At 38.4% G+C, this 19,142-nt stretch overlaps 1 protein-coding gene across 2 annotated transcripts in view; it reads left to right on the top strand.

Moving 5' to 3' along the window:
* Positions 1–12,808, top strand: part of LOC145992668 (uncharacterized) — a 51,660-nt gene extending 38,852 nt beyond the window's left edge. For both annotated transcript variants that reach the window (XM_083129041.1, XM_083129042.1), the window contains exons 2-3: positions 7,342–7,850; positions 12,076–12,808. In XM_083129041.1, the coding sequence (XP_082985167.1) occupies positions 7,356–7,850; positions 12,076–12,090 (510 nt within the window). In that variant the 5' untranslated portion in view covers positions 7,342–7,355 and the 3' untranslated portion in view covers positions 12,091–12,808. The remainder of the gene's footprint in view (positions 1–7,341; positions 7,851–12,075) is intronic.
* Positions 12,809–19,142: the final 6,334 nt, after the last annotated feature.

The following is a 19,142-nucleotide window of genomic DNA, read 5'->3' as shown; positions in this document are numbered from 1 at the left end:
ACACATGTCAACACTTACGTGCACCGAATCATACACGGTACTTCAACAGGGTAGCACAATTTATATTCGTATAATTTTATTTGTTTGTGTTAATGTTATTTAGACACGCTTTTGGGTAATTGCGACGATCAGGATGAGCGACGAAGTGATGGAATTGATGAAGGAACAGTCACAATGAACAACCATGCCCATTCCGGGATTTGAACCCGCGAACTTTAGTGGCGAAATCATAAGTCGACAGCTTTACGCGCTCAACAACCAAGCCGGCAATGATTAAGATTCTTTGCAAAAATCTTCTGTCACATACACTTTGATTTGTTGTAATCTTTGTTCTTGATTTTACGAGCTGAAATTATTTTTTACTCCCTACTTTAATAGAAATAAAGTTTTCTCAAAGTAGAATAACGAAGAGTATGGTGTAGGCTACTCAGGCTAAGTATGAATCCATTCATACGAACTAAGATATGAAGTAATAAGAACATTTTGAGGGACGACAAAGCAGTCGATTTATGTTCGCATACCACTGATTTGGACTGGTGGCACAAGAGGGAACTCCAACGCTCCTAGACAAGAGATGGAAGAGAGAAAGAATCTACTAGAAGAAATCAATGGGTCCAGTGATTAAGTGAACTGCTCATATATTTAAGTTCAATTGATATTGTACTCTACAGCGATAAGTGGTTTAATGACAACTTCTTCTACCGCCGTAGAATTAGGCAAAACACATAAAGCCTTGCAGGAAAGCGAGTATTTCAGGATCTACGTGTCCCATCTGTATTGCCGGAGACTATAAATGGCGCAATCAGCGAGTAAAATCCTTAGAGAGCAAGGTAATACATAGATTTGAGCTTATGGAGGCCCGTGATTATATGGGAATTGTTTCTTGGGCATTCATTGACGAAGCTGATCAGATCATTGACTAGCGACGAACGTGCACGTTTAATGATATATCAACTAAATGAAACAAAGGTTTTACTAAATTCCTTGCTTCACTTATTTGTCCTATTATACTGTACTGTTTCTCGCGAAAATCATGTGTAAAATAATTAAAATTCTATGCACACTGTAAAAGGTTGGCTGGAGAAATGACGGTTTAGAACAGTCAATATCCACTGCTATCCAACTACGTAGCTACTTTAAAACAAGACCATGACAGTTTTTAAAGTAATAACGGCCATTGCAAAAATAACCTTAGTTAACATATTTAATATAATTTTAATTATTCAGTTTCAAAAATATATTTATATAATGTGTGTAGTGTATATTCAACCGGCATCTCCCGTGGCAGTATACGAGAACTTCTTTAGTCATATAACTGCACATTATCCTCTGGGTAGCCCGTTGGTCATTGCCGGTGATTTCAACATCCCTGAAATTAAAAATTTCAACACGGAGTTGCTCACGTTAGGCGCACAATGTCGCGAACTGAAATATTTCCTAGATTTCAACGACCTCAAAAGCAAAAATTCCATCCAGAACGCCAATAGCAGAACTCTCGACCTAGTTTTAACAAATATTGAAAATACTAAAATATTTCGCCAATAGCCTCTGGTGAGCGAAGATAAACACCATCCGGCTCTAGGAATAACTTTAACACAAACCATACCTAAACAAAGAGCTTTAAATCCAAACATCCAACGATATAATTTCAAGAAAGCCGATTTCATTAATATGTATCGGAAACTCGAATTAGCTGACTGGGACCAACTAAAAGAATGCGAAGACGTAGATATTTCCGTTGTTAAATTTTATGAAATAATCGAAAGCATTCTTAATAAATGTGTTCCATGCTCTCGCTCCTCTGTAAAAAAATCTTACCCATGTTGGTTCACGCGGGAAATTATTAAAAATCTGAAAGCAAAATCACGTCACCACAAAAAATGGAAACAAAGAATGGGAAATGTAACACATCACGAAATTAAGTATAAAACCTTAAGAACGAAATTAAAATGGGAGATCAGTAAAGCTTACCAAAACTATATTGAAACTTCAGAAATCAATCTTGCTCACGACACTAACCAGTTTTGGTCTTTCATTAAAAATCAAAGGAAAAATCCACCCGTGCAGCCTACTAAGTATAATGATAAAACCATTGACGATAATGGAAGTATCCAAGATCTCTTTGCAAAGTATTTTGAATCCGTATATTCCAAAGAACCATCTTTCTACAAGGATCCGCATCCTAATGTAAATATGAACTCACTTCCTAGTATCTTAAATATCTCTGAAATATCACTAAATGAAATTGAGGAAGCCATTAAAAAACTCAAACCTAAAAAATCCGCCGGCCCTGATTCAATCCCCCCTTATGTAATTAAAGGATGTTCGGAAATTCTTAAGTACCCTCTTCACACCCTTTTCAACTTGGCTATCAGAACTTCGAGATTTCCAGCAATGTGGAAAACAACTGAAATCTGTCCGATTCCCAAAGCTGCTGATAAGGCTGACATATGTAACTACAGGCCTATTGCAAAATTGTCAGTACCAGCAAAACTCTTCGAGAAGATAATATACAAACATATATATTTTCATATTAAACCCATTCTTTCCCCCAAACAGCACGGATTTGTGCAAAAGCGCTCAACCGTAACCAATCTTGTCGAACTGACAAGCTACATTGCACCCAGTATAGCTAATAAAGGGCAGGTTGACGTTTTATATACAGACTTTTCAAAGGTATTCGACACAGTTCACCACGATATATTAATACAGAAATTAGCCAACAATAGCCTTTCTCCTCCACTTATAACTTTTCTTTCTTCCTACCTGCAGAACCGCCGACAATATGTCGTGTATCAAGGCTGCAGATCAACCGAATACGTGGCCAGTTCAGGAGTCCCACAGGGGTCGAACCTAAGTCCCTTGCTATATTTAATTTTTATAAACGATTTGCCAGAACTACTCACAAAATGTGAGACATTAATCTTTGCTGATGATGTTGAAATATACAAAAATATCGAAAACGCTGATGACTGTACAATATTACATGAAGAGCTGAATAACTTGCTTCAGTGGTGTGAAATTAATAAAGTCAGCCTAAACCTAAAGAAATGTAAACTTGTATCATTCACCCACAACAGACACCCTATTCAACATTCATACACTATTTCTAATGTTTTAGTACAAAGTGAGAATATCGTTACCGACCTAGGGGTTACTTTTGACCAAAAGTTAACATTCCAATCACGTATTGCCCGCATTTTAAGCGAAGCTCACAGAAATTTGGGATTTGTAATGAGAATGGGTAATCAATTTAGAAAAAAGGAAACATTTCTCTTGCTGTATTATACGCTAGTCAGATCTAAACTCGAATATGCTTCTCTTGTTTGGAACCCGCAACTCAAGAAAGATATCGAAAAATTAGAAAGCTTCAAAATAAATTTCTCAGATATCTACTATTTAAACTTGATGGTACATATCCAAAACTCACTCCTAGCAACATATTACGCGAAAGCTTTAATATTCCGTCACTCGACGAAAGGAGGCAAACAAGTCAAATAACTTTTCTCTCCAAGCTTATCAATGGTAAAATAGATTCTTTTAATCTGTTGTCGAATTTAAATTTTTATGTGCCAAACTGTATGTTAAGGCCCAGAACTGATCTCTTTCAAATCCCCCTTGGAAGAACCAAAATGACCGAAGCTGAACCCATGAGGAGAATGTGCAAGTTATTTAATTTAGTTTCTAAGAATAATCCAAGCGTAGACCTATTTAAATGTAATTGTAACATTAGATATTTTTGCTGAATTTCTGTATGTTTTGTTTTGTTCATTGAATTTTGGTTTTCATTCAGCTTGTAAGGTTATATCCAATAGTTTAGCGTCATTTATTGTTGTTTTGTCTCTGTGTTCCCTTTGCTTCTATAATCTAATAGTTAATTTCTCACAATTATTCTTAAAAGTAAAATGTATATTGCATCATTCATATTTCTTGTTAATTTTCTTAGTTATGTTCTTGTTTATGTAATGGTGTCATCCCATATTGAACACTGTAATTGGGCATGCGCCTGTTGTGTTTAATTAAAATAAATAAATAAATGGTGCACTCATCCGCAATTTATAATCGCTATCTATATTTATGCACGATAACATATTCCAATTTAAATGAAATACGGTTGCGTCCCATTTTAAAAGTTAACAAACTTAAAATTTTAACGATAGAGTATTATTGTAAATGTTACGGCAACTTTTAAATAGTGTACAATGAATGTTTTGCATCATGTAAGTACTTTAGAATGCATCTAAACGAGTAGAAATATTAAAATTATTTAAGCGAACTTCATCATCATTCAGGGGCCTCCCCGATGACGCAGTGGTAGCGTCCTCGCCTTGTAATCAAGGGGTCCCGGGTTCAATACCCGGTGGAGGCACATAGTGCTTCGGATCCCACTTTAAACTGTAGGTCCAGTCCCGATTAGCCTTACTGTGCATAAAGCGGACTTAAAACACCAAATCAATCCAATCCAATTCATCATCATCCAGGAAATAAATTTGTACTTAAATCATTACTGTTTAGATTCGTTTAGAACTCTATTTAATTGAATGGAGTTTGCACAGTGTGATGACTGAGAACGGAACAATGTAGGAATGTAGATATATCTTTGATTACTCATTGAGATAGGAAATTATCAAGCTTCAGTCTCCCAAATCTCGATGTAAAAAGAAATTTTACTTTACTACAAGAGGCTTAACACACACACACAAACGCGCGCACGCGTAGAAATCACGGACAGTTACTTTTGCTTTATATGAGAGGTTTTGGAGGACCAAGTTGCTCAAGTGAAATGTTAATATTTTAAAGTTTTTCCTCCCGCTGTTAAAGCATAGAAAGTGGACTGGCAAGAACGCACGACTTTGCCCAGAGCTCTTGACCTGTAATTCCCATTCCATGCCGTCACACAAGAAACTTAATCCGTGTTCTCTTCTGGGCGTCAATGAATTACTTTTACCTTGTGAATTTGTATTTTCCCTGTGAGACATTCGTTACTGGTAGGATGGGCTAGCACAACCACACTGACATCGAGAATTGGTAAAAATGTTATTACGGCTACTACTTTCTTGTAAAATTAGAAACGTCACACACTCTGGTAGGGTGTCTTGTTACTCTGTCCCTTTGTTTCAACACAATTCACTGTAACAAGTTCAGTGTCGTGTCCATGGATGTTACAGCAGTATCTAGGATGTCTTAAGGAAGGCAATAACTTGAAATTCTTCAAAGACGACAAACTATGCATCTCACAAGACTTAAGAAAGTTAGGGGTAATGCCCAGGTGGTACTTGTACTTTCAACCTGGATGAAATTTTATATCCCTGGGGAGCTATACTTAAGGATATTATAAATACATTGTACTCATTGGAAGTATTAATTATTAACTGCAGATAATTGTTTTGTTTTCCTACCATAATATCGTTTTCGGGAGCAGATGTATTTGGAATTTTATAATTAATGAATTTCATTTTTGCCGTCATGGTCATCATATCTACCAATGAGAGAACAATGTTTTATACCATCTGGCGTATTTCCATGCATCCTTCATGGTCGGGTGGCTTCGCAATGCATGGAGCGAGACGCACTTAAGTATTATTCATTTGTCTTAAAATGAAACAAGTTTATTAACACACCCGAAGTGTCAGACGAAGTCTCTGGAATTTAATAGACTGGAAACTGTTTAAATACCTCACTGGGAATATATTAATATGCGTTTGAAAATGGTGATAAAACCAATAACAAGACATAGACACAGAATTACATGAAGGTTCTACAGAGGATCTTTCATGTTTTTTAAACTGATGTTTATTAATTTTAAATAACATAAGTGATAAATAAAAACAGTGCAGATGCTTTCAAACTAAATCAAATTCTATGTGATGCACTTCAAGATTCCTGTGTACATTTCAAGGCATGTGTTGGGCAAATATATAAGTTTTAGTGCATGTTTTCCATCAATGTATGCATATTATTCATTTATTAATCTCTGTCCAATAATGGGTAGGTTTTGCACTGCAATTTCCAGGCTTTTCTGATGTTACGCTTCAAACCAGCCGGTAGGATACACTTAAATTAATGTGAGGTATTAGGGGTGGCCGATTCTAAATTTCCGAGTTATTATCGTACATCAAATAGTGGTCTTCTATGTTTCGAGTATCAGTATACATAAAACGCCTGACCGAAGTCTTACCCTGTAAATAGACGACAGTTGGAAATCTGAAAATGGTGTGCAAGGGTGACCTTTCCGAAGATACCCAAATCTGAACCTCCCTTCCACGTAGTTCACTCTAGACTGCATTTTGCAGACTGGCGAGGCTCTGGCGTCTGAACTCGCAGCCAGAAAATCCTCTGTGGAGCGCGTGTTGTGTCGTCTCTATATGCTCATGATTGTCCATTCATCCTCACCTTTGCGATTAGCCAGAAGAGGCAGAAAAAAAGCAAAGTAAAATAAACTAAATCAATCCTTCATTCAACCAAAGAAATAGAAAAAAGCAACGAAAAGCTGCTGAGACCAACATTCGCTCATGTGATGTACAAGTAAAGGGTGTTCCAAAAGAAACGCAGGATTTAATTTAAGAAAAAAAAAACATTTTATTTATTTATTAGTTAGCAAAGTTTTTGCATCATTGGAAAGGGTAAACATTGCCATTTAATGCGGAGTAGGATATCTGACAAATGTCCTCCATGATGCATTTGACTCTCTCGACTTCTTTTGACAAATTTCTGGATCACTTTTTCGCATAACTGCGACATTTTTTTTGTTGTTGTCTGCAACCGAACATCTTTGTTCAAATTTTTTAACTAGTCTTTTCACAGTTGTTTCATTTGGGGCCTTTCTCCTACCGAAAATAACACGTAATTTGCGCAAGTCTCAGCGAAACATTCTTCGTACTTGTAACGAATTTTAACGATCGTCTCTCGCTCATTCGTCGCGAAGCGCTCCATACTGACTAACCGCAAAGTGTATACTACAACATGTGCCCTCGTAGAACTCTGCCAACCCCACGGGAAAAAAATGGCGCACAATATAAATCCTGCGTTAATTTTGGATTAGATTGACTTGGTGTTTTAAGTCCACTTTATGCACAGTAAGGCTAATCAGGACTCGACCTGGACGTTTAAAGTGGGATCCGAACCTCCACCGGGAATCAAACCCGGGACGCCTTGATTACAAGGCGGCGACGGTACCACTGAAGGAGTCCTGCGTTAATTTTGGGACACCTTATATATACTGTAGTACAAATCCCTCCACAATTTCTTCATAATATTTGTAGATTCCGGTATGATTGTTATTTCTGATTATATTATTAATTATGATAATTATTGTAGTAACTGTTACTTTTTTACTTTCAGATGGAAAATCCATTATGGCCCTCGGTACAACGTGGTTCGCTCCAATGGTGGGAGTAGGCTTCATTGTAATCCTGGTGCTCGCCAGTGTTCCTCTGCCCCACAGACTCACAACTGACTGTGCATTTCTACACGTTGAAGCGAGACTGGATGCAAGCTCAACTCAAAAAAAGTGGGAAAACCATTTACCCGAGAAATTACATGACTCTTACATTAGTCAATTGCCACCAACAGTGTTGCCAACAATGAGGCATTTAGTGCGGCGAAGGACAATCACAAAGCGCGAGGCGTCGGAGAGGCTGTTCCTGATACCCCCGCTGGCGCTCTCCCCCATAGCACCCATAGCTCTCCTCCTGCTGCCCATAAAATTGGTGTATTTATTTTTCTACCTCTTGCCAAATATGTACTTTGACGTGATGAGATATACAGACAATATGAATATGTCACGCCAAATAAATACCCTAAGTGATATTCTTGCTGTACTGCTGGCTCCGTTCCTGTTCAATTACCAGGTGAGTTTTTATGTTAGTTATCTACACTCAGCTCAGGGTAGTTCTTCTACAGATAAGTGATTAATGTTCAGTCAGGTGTGACTTGTCTTCATGGGAGTCACCGAAGTCATATGACACATATTTAGTTTCGCAAATAAACCTTCCCCGCACAATAAGCAGCCGACCTACGTGGCAGAGTGGTTATCACCAGTGGCGTAGCGTTATAGTACGCCCGGCGTTCCCAGATTTAAAATTTCAAAAATGCTTAAATGCTTTCAACTGGTAGCAATTGACAAATTTCGCATACAGCTTAGTTAAGGACACAAACTCTTCTTCTGGAAAGGCCATGTCATATTTTTATTCTTATTATTCTTTTTCATTCATTAAAAAAGCCATTTGTAGGAAATGCGAAGGATACAATTTGCAAATCCAAATGCATTCGAGAATATTACTCATTATCATGGTTACGATATTTGCGCACATTTTGAAAAGCATATCAAGCAACTTAGTCAAAGGAAAAGGTAAAACAAATCTGTAAATCATAACGCTAAGTATTACGCGTATGCTTTTAACATTACAGGCAACTGGGATACACGCGCCTAACTTTGCGGGCGCTGCCGGATCTAGGATTGCCAGACATTCCTCTTTTATCTTTAACTTCGCTGCTTCTAATGAAGGTAATATCCAACATTAAACCATCTCCTTGTGAACTTAATTGTTAGTTTACACATTTAAAATGACACCCGTTTTGTTAGCTACACCTCCCGTCAAGCATTGTTGAAACAACACGGGAGTCGATTTTCTTGGTTCTCTTCCGACCGTGGCAAACAGACGCAGCGGGGACAGAAATCTCGCCAGTTAGACCCACCCACTCGTAATGCGTCTTACAGTGCGTGAGAATCGGGGCGCCCTGTCATTGGTTGAGAAGATACTACGTAAGCAAACACACCCGCCATGGGCGAGTCCAAATCATTTCTTCCATTCACCCGCACGTAAGTCCTCTCAAGAAGCCTTACAGAGAAACAACTCGAATCAAAACAAGTCTTCAATTGTTTCGTTAAAAGTTCTACTTGAAGTCTGATATTGCCATGTGTGTTCAAGCGATAAATACGGGAATGAAATAAGTTTTCTTCAATAATTTCAACTTGTAAGGTGGACTTACAAGCCTTACGTGGGCACTACGCCTCTGCTAATTTCATATATGTTTGACCTTTATGGCATTATAATAGCTACGTATTTTTCGTGATCCACTTGCAACGCTCCACTCTCAACACTCGTTCTAGCATCTCTTTTCAATGCCTTTCCCGGCCGAACGCCGAGCAGGTTCGGCGTACAGGACTCTATATTCCTTGCTGCCTTTCTGGAGGGAAAGCTTCTATTTCTACAGCACGCGCGTAAATGCTCTCTCGTACGCCAGCGTACGGAGCAGAGAGGTCTACCGTGATTGGTTCATGTGACCCTTCCTGCCTTCTGAAGCAGACGACAGCGGTAGAATTCCTACCCGGTCCTTCGCTCTTCGCGTTCATGCAACTCGTGCTATGTGATGCTACAATACGCAATATTGACTGACGTAACTTTACCAATCTCAAATATACTGTTTCTTAATGGCCACTGCATTGTATAATTTATCGCACGAACAGCGATGTGCATTAGAAACTAAAAGATCAACACAGTTTTTGTCAAATAAGTTGGTGGTAGAAATTCAGTCTGTAACTGCTCTACCACTTAACCCGCAAAACTATTCATTTTTTTAATTGTATTTTTTCGTTATTATCTAACTACTTAATATTGTGTCAATGGCAATGTTTAGCATTCATTTGAAAACTCTTAACATCGAATGGTCTCTGGACAAAATTATTTTAAAATGTTTATCAGCATTCTCAAGATGTAATAAGCAGTGGTCTGAATTACTAATCAGCACTGTTACGTCAGTAGAGTGTACGATATTTGGACCATAAACTCTGCTTTGCACAGTGCGCCAAGACGACAGAGGTCCCTGGTTCGAATCCCGGCGTGAGCACGGGTGTTCTTTGTCAGTGTCCTTTCGTCAATATCATCACTCATATTCATATTCGCAATTAACCAAAAGTGGTAGAAAAGCGAAATAAAATAACCAAATCAATCAGTAGTTGGATCATCCACAACAATAACGTCTACTGTTGTGCAGAGGCGCTTGTGATTCAGGTAGGTTTTTAATTACTTGCGTCATGCAGAAAGGTATTAAAAAAGGTATAAAACACCAGAGTTCAAAACATTTGTGGCATAGTGAGGCATCTAATTTTCTAGCTAAAACCATAGAAAAGTTAGGTTTTCTATGCTAAAACATGCATGGATGATGCTTTATTGAAAACCCAGCTGACTTCAGGCAAATAAACAATACCTGTGGCGACTAATACCATAAGTAAGTTATTAAGCAAGAAAGGGCCGACCCTTCCTTCGGACTTGGCATTCCCACCTGAAATGTCCATGCTACGCCACTGGTTATCACAGCACACTACGCCGCCAAGGGGTCCTGGAGAATGGGTGTTCTTTGTGAGTGTCCCTTCATCAATTTCATCATATCATCACTCATCCTCATCGTCGCGTTTAGTCAAAAGTGGCAGAAAAGCGACACTAAATAACCAAAATCAACTCAAATTCAATAAGGGGGAGAGGAGGACTTAAAGGTTTATCCAGAATTTTTTACCTGGAGTATATGGTTTTATAGGTGTGTAGCCAAAATAACAATAAACTGTGCTTCTGTGAAAAAATTTGGGAGTTGTCTGGAAAAGTAATGAAAGAACTAAGAGGATGTTGGGAATATGCAGATGATTTGTTGCCCTAAATCCTTTCATACAGTCCAAATTACAATTCATAAATTACATTGGTCTACATTAATTTTGCTGCCTCCAAGGTGATGCGATCTATAAGAATTCAAGAGTGCTGAACCTAAAAAAATATAGCCATTTTACCCAATCATGTCAGGTTTTCCCTCCAAATGCCGAGTAAAATAAGGAATGTACCTTCACAATAGAACCCTGATTGTTGCACAATGGGTCCTTGGGGAGAAGTTTAAAATGGCAATGGCAATACTTTCGGTGTCAATGCCTGTAGGCCACACCAAAACCAACACCTGCTGGATCCCGCTGCTCGCATGTCTCTCACATGAGGGAGGAGCGAACGGATCCAGCAGGTGATGCTCTGTACAAATGAAAGAAACCTACAAAGCAATAAGAAGCAATGCTTCTCAGTAAGATACTATACACTGACTGCTGCTGGACTGCATGCAGTGACCTAAAGGTTATATTGATTTTGCTTGCTCTACAGGCAGGTTATATAATATCTCAATACTTTTTGTGCCTATGGGACAGCAATGCAATGACTGAACAGTGAAAAAGAAAAGAATGTCCTACCAGGGAGACATTTCAAGTTGACACGAGAATGCCCAGCATGTCCAACACAGTTCCACCATTACATATCCTGATATCCAATTAGGGCTGATGGAACAGAATATAAAGGCTTTCAACAAAGATGGTGCTTGCTTCCAGCACATGTGGTCTAAATTGCCTGAACTACTGCATGGAAAGGTGAAAGATGGTATTTTTGACAGGCTTCAAATAAGGCATCTAATGAAAGAACAAGCCTAGTGTTGAGAAAGATGACTGGTATGGCACTATGTTGACTTTAATCAAGATACACTAATTTATTTCCCTCAAATCTTACATTACAAGTCCTTCCACCAAGACCATGGACCACTGATATCAAGGTAGTTGTCATAGCTGATTTCAGCTACTCCAGTTAATCAAAGAAATGCAAGTATTTGCCATGAATTTTCAAATGTTTGAAGCAGCACCTGAAGTGGAAAATATTAGCTGGGAGATGTTTGGTCCAGCCTTGAGATTAGCTTGGGAGGGGGGGGGGGGGAGGCTCCTACCATTTAACATGATGACAATGAGACAACTGGGACGATGCTTTGCGAAAATTTTGCTATCTGGGAGATACCATATTTCCGAATTGACCCTCACTTGGAGCCCTCGTTTGAAGTAGCTCCATGGCCCGAGGAGTCTGGAGATTTCCACTCTCAGATGACGAAGAAGCATTATCTCCCATCTCCCCAAATTATGTGGGGAAAGCAAATATTATAGATCACACCTTCTGAAAGACTTAATTGATGTTGTAAGCTGGAAGTATATTTTCTTTCTAATAACAATAAGTTATTAAACAATAAGATGTTTTAGAATTTCTAAAATGTATCTATGTTTTTCAGGAATCTGCTAGGTGATAAAGATTTAGAAGTTAACTGTGTAAAAGTTTGAAGAACACTGTGAGGAAGCTGTATAGCGCAAGATGAAACAGAAACGGAACATTTTTTGTTTGTTGAAGCTCAAGACTGGGTGACAAAATGGCTATATGAAGAGAATGCATTAGTGGACATTTATCTTGTTGTGCTACGGCTTTTGATAAGTACTACATAGTTGGTGAAACGGACTACAAAAATGAATTATGTAGTTTTTGCATGTGTATATATATTTATTAAATCTTAAAGACTTCTTCAAATGATGAAAATGCCATTGTGACAAAAATAATGCATGTTTTCATTATGGATGTCATCTTTAGCAGATAAGATATAATTTGGAAATGGTAACCTGGATAACCAATTATTTCCCCAGTTTTGGAGTAATGAAGAGATTGGGTTATAGAAAAGGGATTGGTACACATGGAGGCATCTGTGCACAAGCAATACTTTCTTTGGCGTGTGGAGTGTGTTGGGCAGAATACTATATGAGGCAGTAACATTTGTTACCTCTTTTCTGTTGGTTACCTTTTCTAAGAATGTTTCACTTTCATAACTAAGGATTCTTACAAATTTCAGCAAGTTACATTTTAAAAGTAAGTTCACTCTAAAGTACCTTAGTTCCAGTTACCGTTACTTTAAGAAGTAACAATACAAAGTTTCAATTTTCACAAAAAAATATATGTTTAAATATGAAAATAAAAGAGTTGTATATACATTAAGATTAATATTGTATTTATTTACTTCTTACGCATTACTGTTTAACCAGAAAGTGGTGGCATATTCAGGAAGATTGTTTGGATTACTTACAATTAGCTTTTCTAAAATACGTATGTACAAGGGTCGTTCAAAGTTGACCGGGACTTTTATTTCTGCAGAGGAAATAGGTAGCAGAAGAAACACCAAACTATGTCAGTTTTTCAAAGTATTCTCCATGCGTGCCGAGGCACCGTTGCCATCGTTCTGGCAGCTCCCGAATTCCTTTGGCGTAGAAAGAACTTGGTTGTTGTTGTAGCCACTGGAGGACATCGCTCCGCAGTGCTTTGTCTGTCGTGAATTTCTTCCCTCCCAGATGGTCTTTAAGGGGTGCAAACAAATGATAATCACTGGGGGCTAAATCCAGACTGTAGGAGGGATGGGGCAGAACTTCCCAGCGCATGTCGGCCAGAGTTGTTCTTGTCACATTGGCCGTGTGAGGGCGGGCATTGTCATGGAGAAGAATGATATTTCCAGACAACATCCCAGGTCTTTTCTTGCGAATGGACTTTCTTACAGCACCACTTAACAATGTGGAGTAATACTGGGCATTAATCGTGCTCCCTTTGTCCAGAAAATCCACATGGATAACGCCCTTCATGTCCCAGAAGACACTTGCCATGATCTTTCCAGCAGACAGCTGCATTTTGCTTTTCTTCGAGGGCGGGGAACCTTTATGCCGCCACTCCATGCTGCATCTTTTGGTCTCTGGGGTTGAATTGTGCAACCATGTTTCATCACACGTGATGATGGATTGCAACAATTCATCACCTTCTGCTCGAAACCGATTCAGAAGCTGTTCACAGACCGTCCTGCGTGTCCACTTCTGATTGAATGTCAGCTGGCGGGGAACCCACCTTGCACAGATTTTGCGGTGTCTCAACACTCCCGACACTGATATTCACCTCGGCAGCAATATCCCGCACTGTTACTCGCCGGTTCTCAAGAATCATTTGCTCAACATGTGCGATATTCACTGGTGTGACTGCAGTCGGGCGAATGTGTCCATGCGCTTCATTTGTCACCAGCTCCCATCCTTCGCGAAACTGCTCACACCATTCGTACACTCTTGTCCACGACATCGTTTGTTCACCATACTGTGCTTGCAATCGTCTGAAAATCTCAGCTGGTTTCACTTTCTCCTTCACGAGAAATTTGATTACACACTGCTGCTCCACAGCCACAGACACACTGACTGCTTGCCGCCATGTTCGCTGCAACTGCTGCTCATGCGCGAAATACGTCATGCCGGGCGCTAGTTACTCGCGAAGGAATACATTACGTCACCCGCACATTTCATCATGGTCCGGCTATTCATCGATTTTTTACGTACGAAAATCCCGGTCAACCTTGAACGACCCTTATACATGGGCCATGTGCAGTGGTTGTTTCAAGCATAGCAGATTGCCCAAAACTTCGGAATTCTCCATGATGTAATAGTTTTCAGATTTATAGCATGAAACTATCATTTCTTGAGTGTCTGAAAGTTGTATTGCAGAACTTAACCCTTAAATGCTAAGACTGTCAGCAGATTTGTGAAGAAAAATTGTGGGAATTTCATAGGGGACTACGGACTTGTGCAACAGCTAAAAGGTAAGGAGATTTTACTTCTTCACGACAGGTTTTAGTCAGAGAGTGTGTGAACTAACAGACGTTACATGAGGAACAGGTTCAGAAACTGTCTTTGGCAAGAAATGTTCATGAAAAAAACATATTAGAAAGTTCACTCACATTCCCAACAATAGCATCAGAATTATATACAACTTCCACAGACACATGACAGTTTGGCTTTATTGACTTGATTTGACTCTCTTGGATTTAATAATGAGTAGAACTTCTTTGGATCAGTAATACACCCTTTTGTTATGCTATTAACATGATCTTTATGAGTAAATACTTTGAACATCTCCAAATATCACAAAGCGTTTTGCACATATATCATTCGGGTACTGTTCCTCCAAGTTCCAAGCCTGGTTCTTGTTTTCCAAGAGAAGGATAATTTCGTTCGTCAACCCAAATGGAATGTTTTGCAGAACTTTCCTGGTAGGCACAAACTAATTCATTATAGAATGCAGGACTTCTACAAATATCACTATGACATCTTTCTGTTGTAGTAGAAACCAGGGATAGGCATCAAATGCTCAATGAATGTCATTTCACAGAGTTTTTCTCCACAGATAGTTAGGTCCGTGCCACACGTAGGGATTTCCGACCTTCTTAGCAGAGGGGAGGTGCATAGTGACATCTAGGAAGGCATGATGAAACAGTGGAAGATTATTTTCAGATATTGTTGGCAGTACAGTCCAAATTGCTTTCTACATGTTTTGTACACATTGTACTGGTTCAACCCAATGAACACATCGATTTATCACTGATTATTTGAACAATTTAGACTTCCAGTGGTTGGACCATCCCAGTAAATGGAGAGATTGATCACCAACAACACAACATACTTCAAAGCTGTCAATACCAAATCCTACAAGCTTCAAAGATATGTACCGGAGTTTTCTTTTTTGCTTTCTGAATATGTTGAACTCTATCCAAATAATAACATTGAAATGCATACCAAACCTGTCATAAGAGTTTTCTAGCTGCTATAAAAGATATCAGCTAAAAAGCTGTAATTTTACAGCAGTTAGCAAGGTCAAAACATTTGTTAATTGCCCTCTTTTTGATTTCCCGCCCCTGCTCAACGTATTTAAAAGTCTCTTACTATAACAATGGTAGCCCCAAAAACACTTCTCAAGAATTTTTTTTATCCATAAATACAGTCAGGACAGAGTTTGGAAAGTAACATCAGAATCTTGATCTTTTGAATGTGAAAAATAAAGTTTCTGTTTAATCCTCCATACTGAAATACAATACCAGAGCAGTCTTCAAAGATAGCTGATTGCCCATCATTGCATGGGTATTTATTTATCCCAATCTTGTATTAGATAGGAAAATAATGAAGTCTAACTATAGTGTGAAATGTAACTAATTTTAAATGTGATCATGAATGTCACCAATTAGCTTCGAGACTCCGAAAACTAGGGATTCGACACTAATCTAGGTCATTTGTGGAATTTTATTTTCACCCCCCCTGACCCCCATGCCGATACGTGATAAACTTGAAGTTGAGCTGCATTGGGAGTGTCATGAAAACTATGGATTCCACACTAATATGGGTAGTTTTTACAACACAGCCTGAATGTTAGAGAACCCGAGAAACACTATCGTTGTGCAGGATTGCCTAGTCACGGATGTCTGTGCGAAATTTAATATCGGTCGTTTTGGATTATTTTTACAAGTCACCCCTTCCCACCCCACCACAAAGGGTGGCAGGGGTGTCTTACACAAAAGTATTATTTCCTGATTGCTAGTGATACGTGTACCAAGTGTGGTTGAGATTGCTCCAGGCGTTCGAGAGTTATGCCGAAACAAACATACGTATATACACACTCACACATATACACATCCAGTTATATACAGGGTGACCTGTAATTAGATGTATTCCCTGAAAGGGGTTAAAGTAGAGGCAATTTGCAATAAATTTGACCATATGATACCCCGTCCGAAAATTAGTAGTTTTCGAGATAATCGAATTTCTATTGTTTTTTTTTTAAATTACAATTTTCCATATAAAAATGCGAATTTAGAAAAAACAGCTCATTGTATGGCACATATTTCAGCATTTTCTGAGAACTAACAAATAAGTGGTTGGTTAGAAAAAAGTTTGTCCCAAATAACAATCACTTGTAAGTAATGGGTGGGTCTAAACTTACAAGTGATGATTAAAAAAATGCACTCTTAGTTTACTTGGCAACGTATTAATAACAAAAATGGTATGACACGAAGTGTACAAATTACTTCCATGTGTAATCTGCTATCCAACAAGGTACAGATGTTGCTAACATTCACATTTGTGTACAAGAAATAATACTTCATTCATCTTCATGTGAATGGAATCAATGAACAATAGAATTACAGAACATTACACATCTTGCTCAAAGTGGACAACTCCGTTACGAATGCAGGCAAGCAGGTCTCGTAACTCGTGATGTGATGGTGTCCTTGATGTGTTGACCAGCTGTTAAGATCCTCTCCCTGAGCTCTTCTTGCTAGTTTACCGGTGTCTTGTAAACTAAGTCTTTCATGTGACTCCAAATGTAAAAGTCGCAAAGCGTTAAATTGATCGGGGGATCGAGCTGGGAAGCCATCATGCTGGTAAATCATGTCATGTCTTGTAGCTAGAGGCACATCCTCAAACAACATTGCCATCCCGTTCCTCAAAAAGTGTTCATAAGTGATGCCATTTAAGATTTGGGGCAGGAAAAATGGCTCGATCAAATGATTGTTGATGATGCCCATCAATAATTCTGCCTGGGCGTGCGACAGTGGCTGGATGAAAATTACCCAAAGAAATGGATTGGCTGAGGCAGCCCGATTCCCTGGCTAGCTCGATACCCCGATTTGACGCTTTGCATCAAAAATGTATTGAAAATTTAAAAAGTTGTACATAACTGAGATTACATGTTATAGCATTATATACTCATTCTTCATCTCCTTCCTTTATTAAGTCTAATTTTATAGAAAAAAACATGATATTTATCATTTCTCGCATCAAGGTATGTACCTAAACTACACTGGTGTATTTAACATTCTCAGGAAGTTATGTTTATCATCTCTGAATGGCAGCAATAATTAACGTGCAATTTCTTCACAACTAACAGTTGGGCTGAAAAGTTCGTAGGCTGACTCATAGATGGCGTTACTAGAATTAAATCCATGTGATTTTTACTTAGTACTAACCTTCAAAAGATACGTGTATAAATTTCACAGCTGCCGGATAATTAGTTCGTGAGATATAGCATTGTGAGTGAAGCAGCTTTTGTTATTGTGAAAAAATTGATAAAAAAGAATTTCGTGTGTTAATAAAGCATTGCTTTTTGGCGAAAAAAAAAAATACTGTTGAAGCCAAGGCTTGGCTTGATAAACATTATTCGGACTCTGCACCAGGAAAATCAACCGTTGAGAAGGGGTTTGCTAAATTTAAACGAGGCGAAATGAGCATCGAAGACGATGCACGCAGTGGACGCCCCAAAGAGGCTGTTACCGACGAAAACATAAAAAAAGTCCACAAAATAATTTTAAATGATCGTAAAGTGAAGTTGATCGAGATAGCTGAGATTATTACATAGCGTTGTTGGAGCGTTTAAAGGATGAAATCACGAAAAAACGGCCCCATTTGAAGAAGAAAAAAGTGCTGTTTCATCAAGACAATGCACCGTGTCACAAATCAATGAAAACGATGGCAAAATTATATGAATTAGACTACGAATTGCTTCCCCATCCACCATATTCTCCAGATCAGGCCCCCAGTGACTTTTTCCTGTTTGCAGACCTTAAAAGAATGCTCGCTGGAAAGAAATTTAGCACTGATGAAGAGGTAATTGCCGAAACTGAGGCCTATTTTGAGGCTAAAGAGAAATCGTACTATAAAAATGGCATCGAAAAATTGTATGACCGCTATAATTGTTGTATCGCCCTCAAAGGCAACTATATTGAATAATAAAATCGAATTTTGTCAAAAAAATATTTTTTACTATGTTAGCCTACGAACTTTTCAGCCCAACTGTTATACATGATATTTCACTTTTGTATTTTGTGAACACTTTTATACACATGAAATACTCGAATTACAGAACAATATTTGGTTTGGTTTGATTTGGTGTTTTAAGTCCACCTTGTGCACAGTAAGGCTAATCAGGATTGGATCTACAGTTTATAGTGAGATCCACTGGGTATCGAACCCGGGACCCCTTGATTACAAGGCAACGACGCTACCACTGTTACAAAACAATCTATCCATTGTTATGATTATTAACAAGCGCAAATTGAAAATGTATTTGTTTTCCCTCACAGTATTGTCCGATGGATCATAAAATTGGCTATAACACTTTAACTATCACTTTTTGCTGATATATTTCACATTTACATGTAATAATAATAAAAGAAGATGCTTTCAACATGTGACAATTAGAGGTTCAGGGAGAAATGCCAAATTTTCAAAATTTCCTGAAAATTATGACTTTCGAGAATGTTGGTAATTTCTATTTTTCTTCTTCAAAATTTTGGGACAAGCATTACATGCCCTCACACAGTGGTCTTCTGTTGCACTTTCATGCAAATTTGGTACATCCAGCATCCATAGGGCCGGCCGCTAGAAGTGAAATTCCAGATTTTTCTTTTTTTTTTTTTGGTACGGTGGGAATACTGCCACTCTTATACATTGTTATTATTTT

The sequence above is a fragment of the Lepisma saccharinum genome, chromosome 9 (assembly GCF_977018435.1).
Source record: "Lepisma saccharinum chromosome 9, izLepSacc3.1, whole genome shotgun sequence".
Lineage (NCBI taxonomy): Eukaryota > Metazoa > Arthropoda > Insecta > Zygentoma > Lepismatidae > Lepisma > Lepisma saccharinum.
The sequence above is the reverse complement of the archived record's forward strand: the minus strand, read 5'-3'. Positions and strand labels throughout refer to the sequence as shown.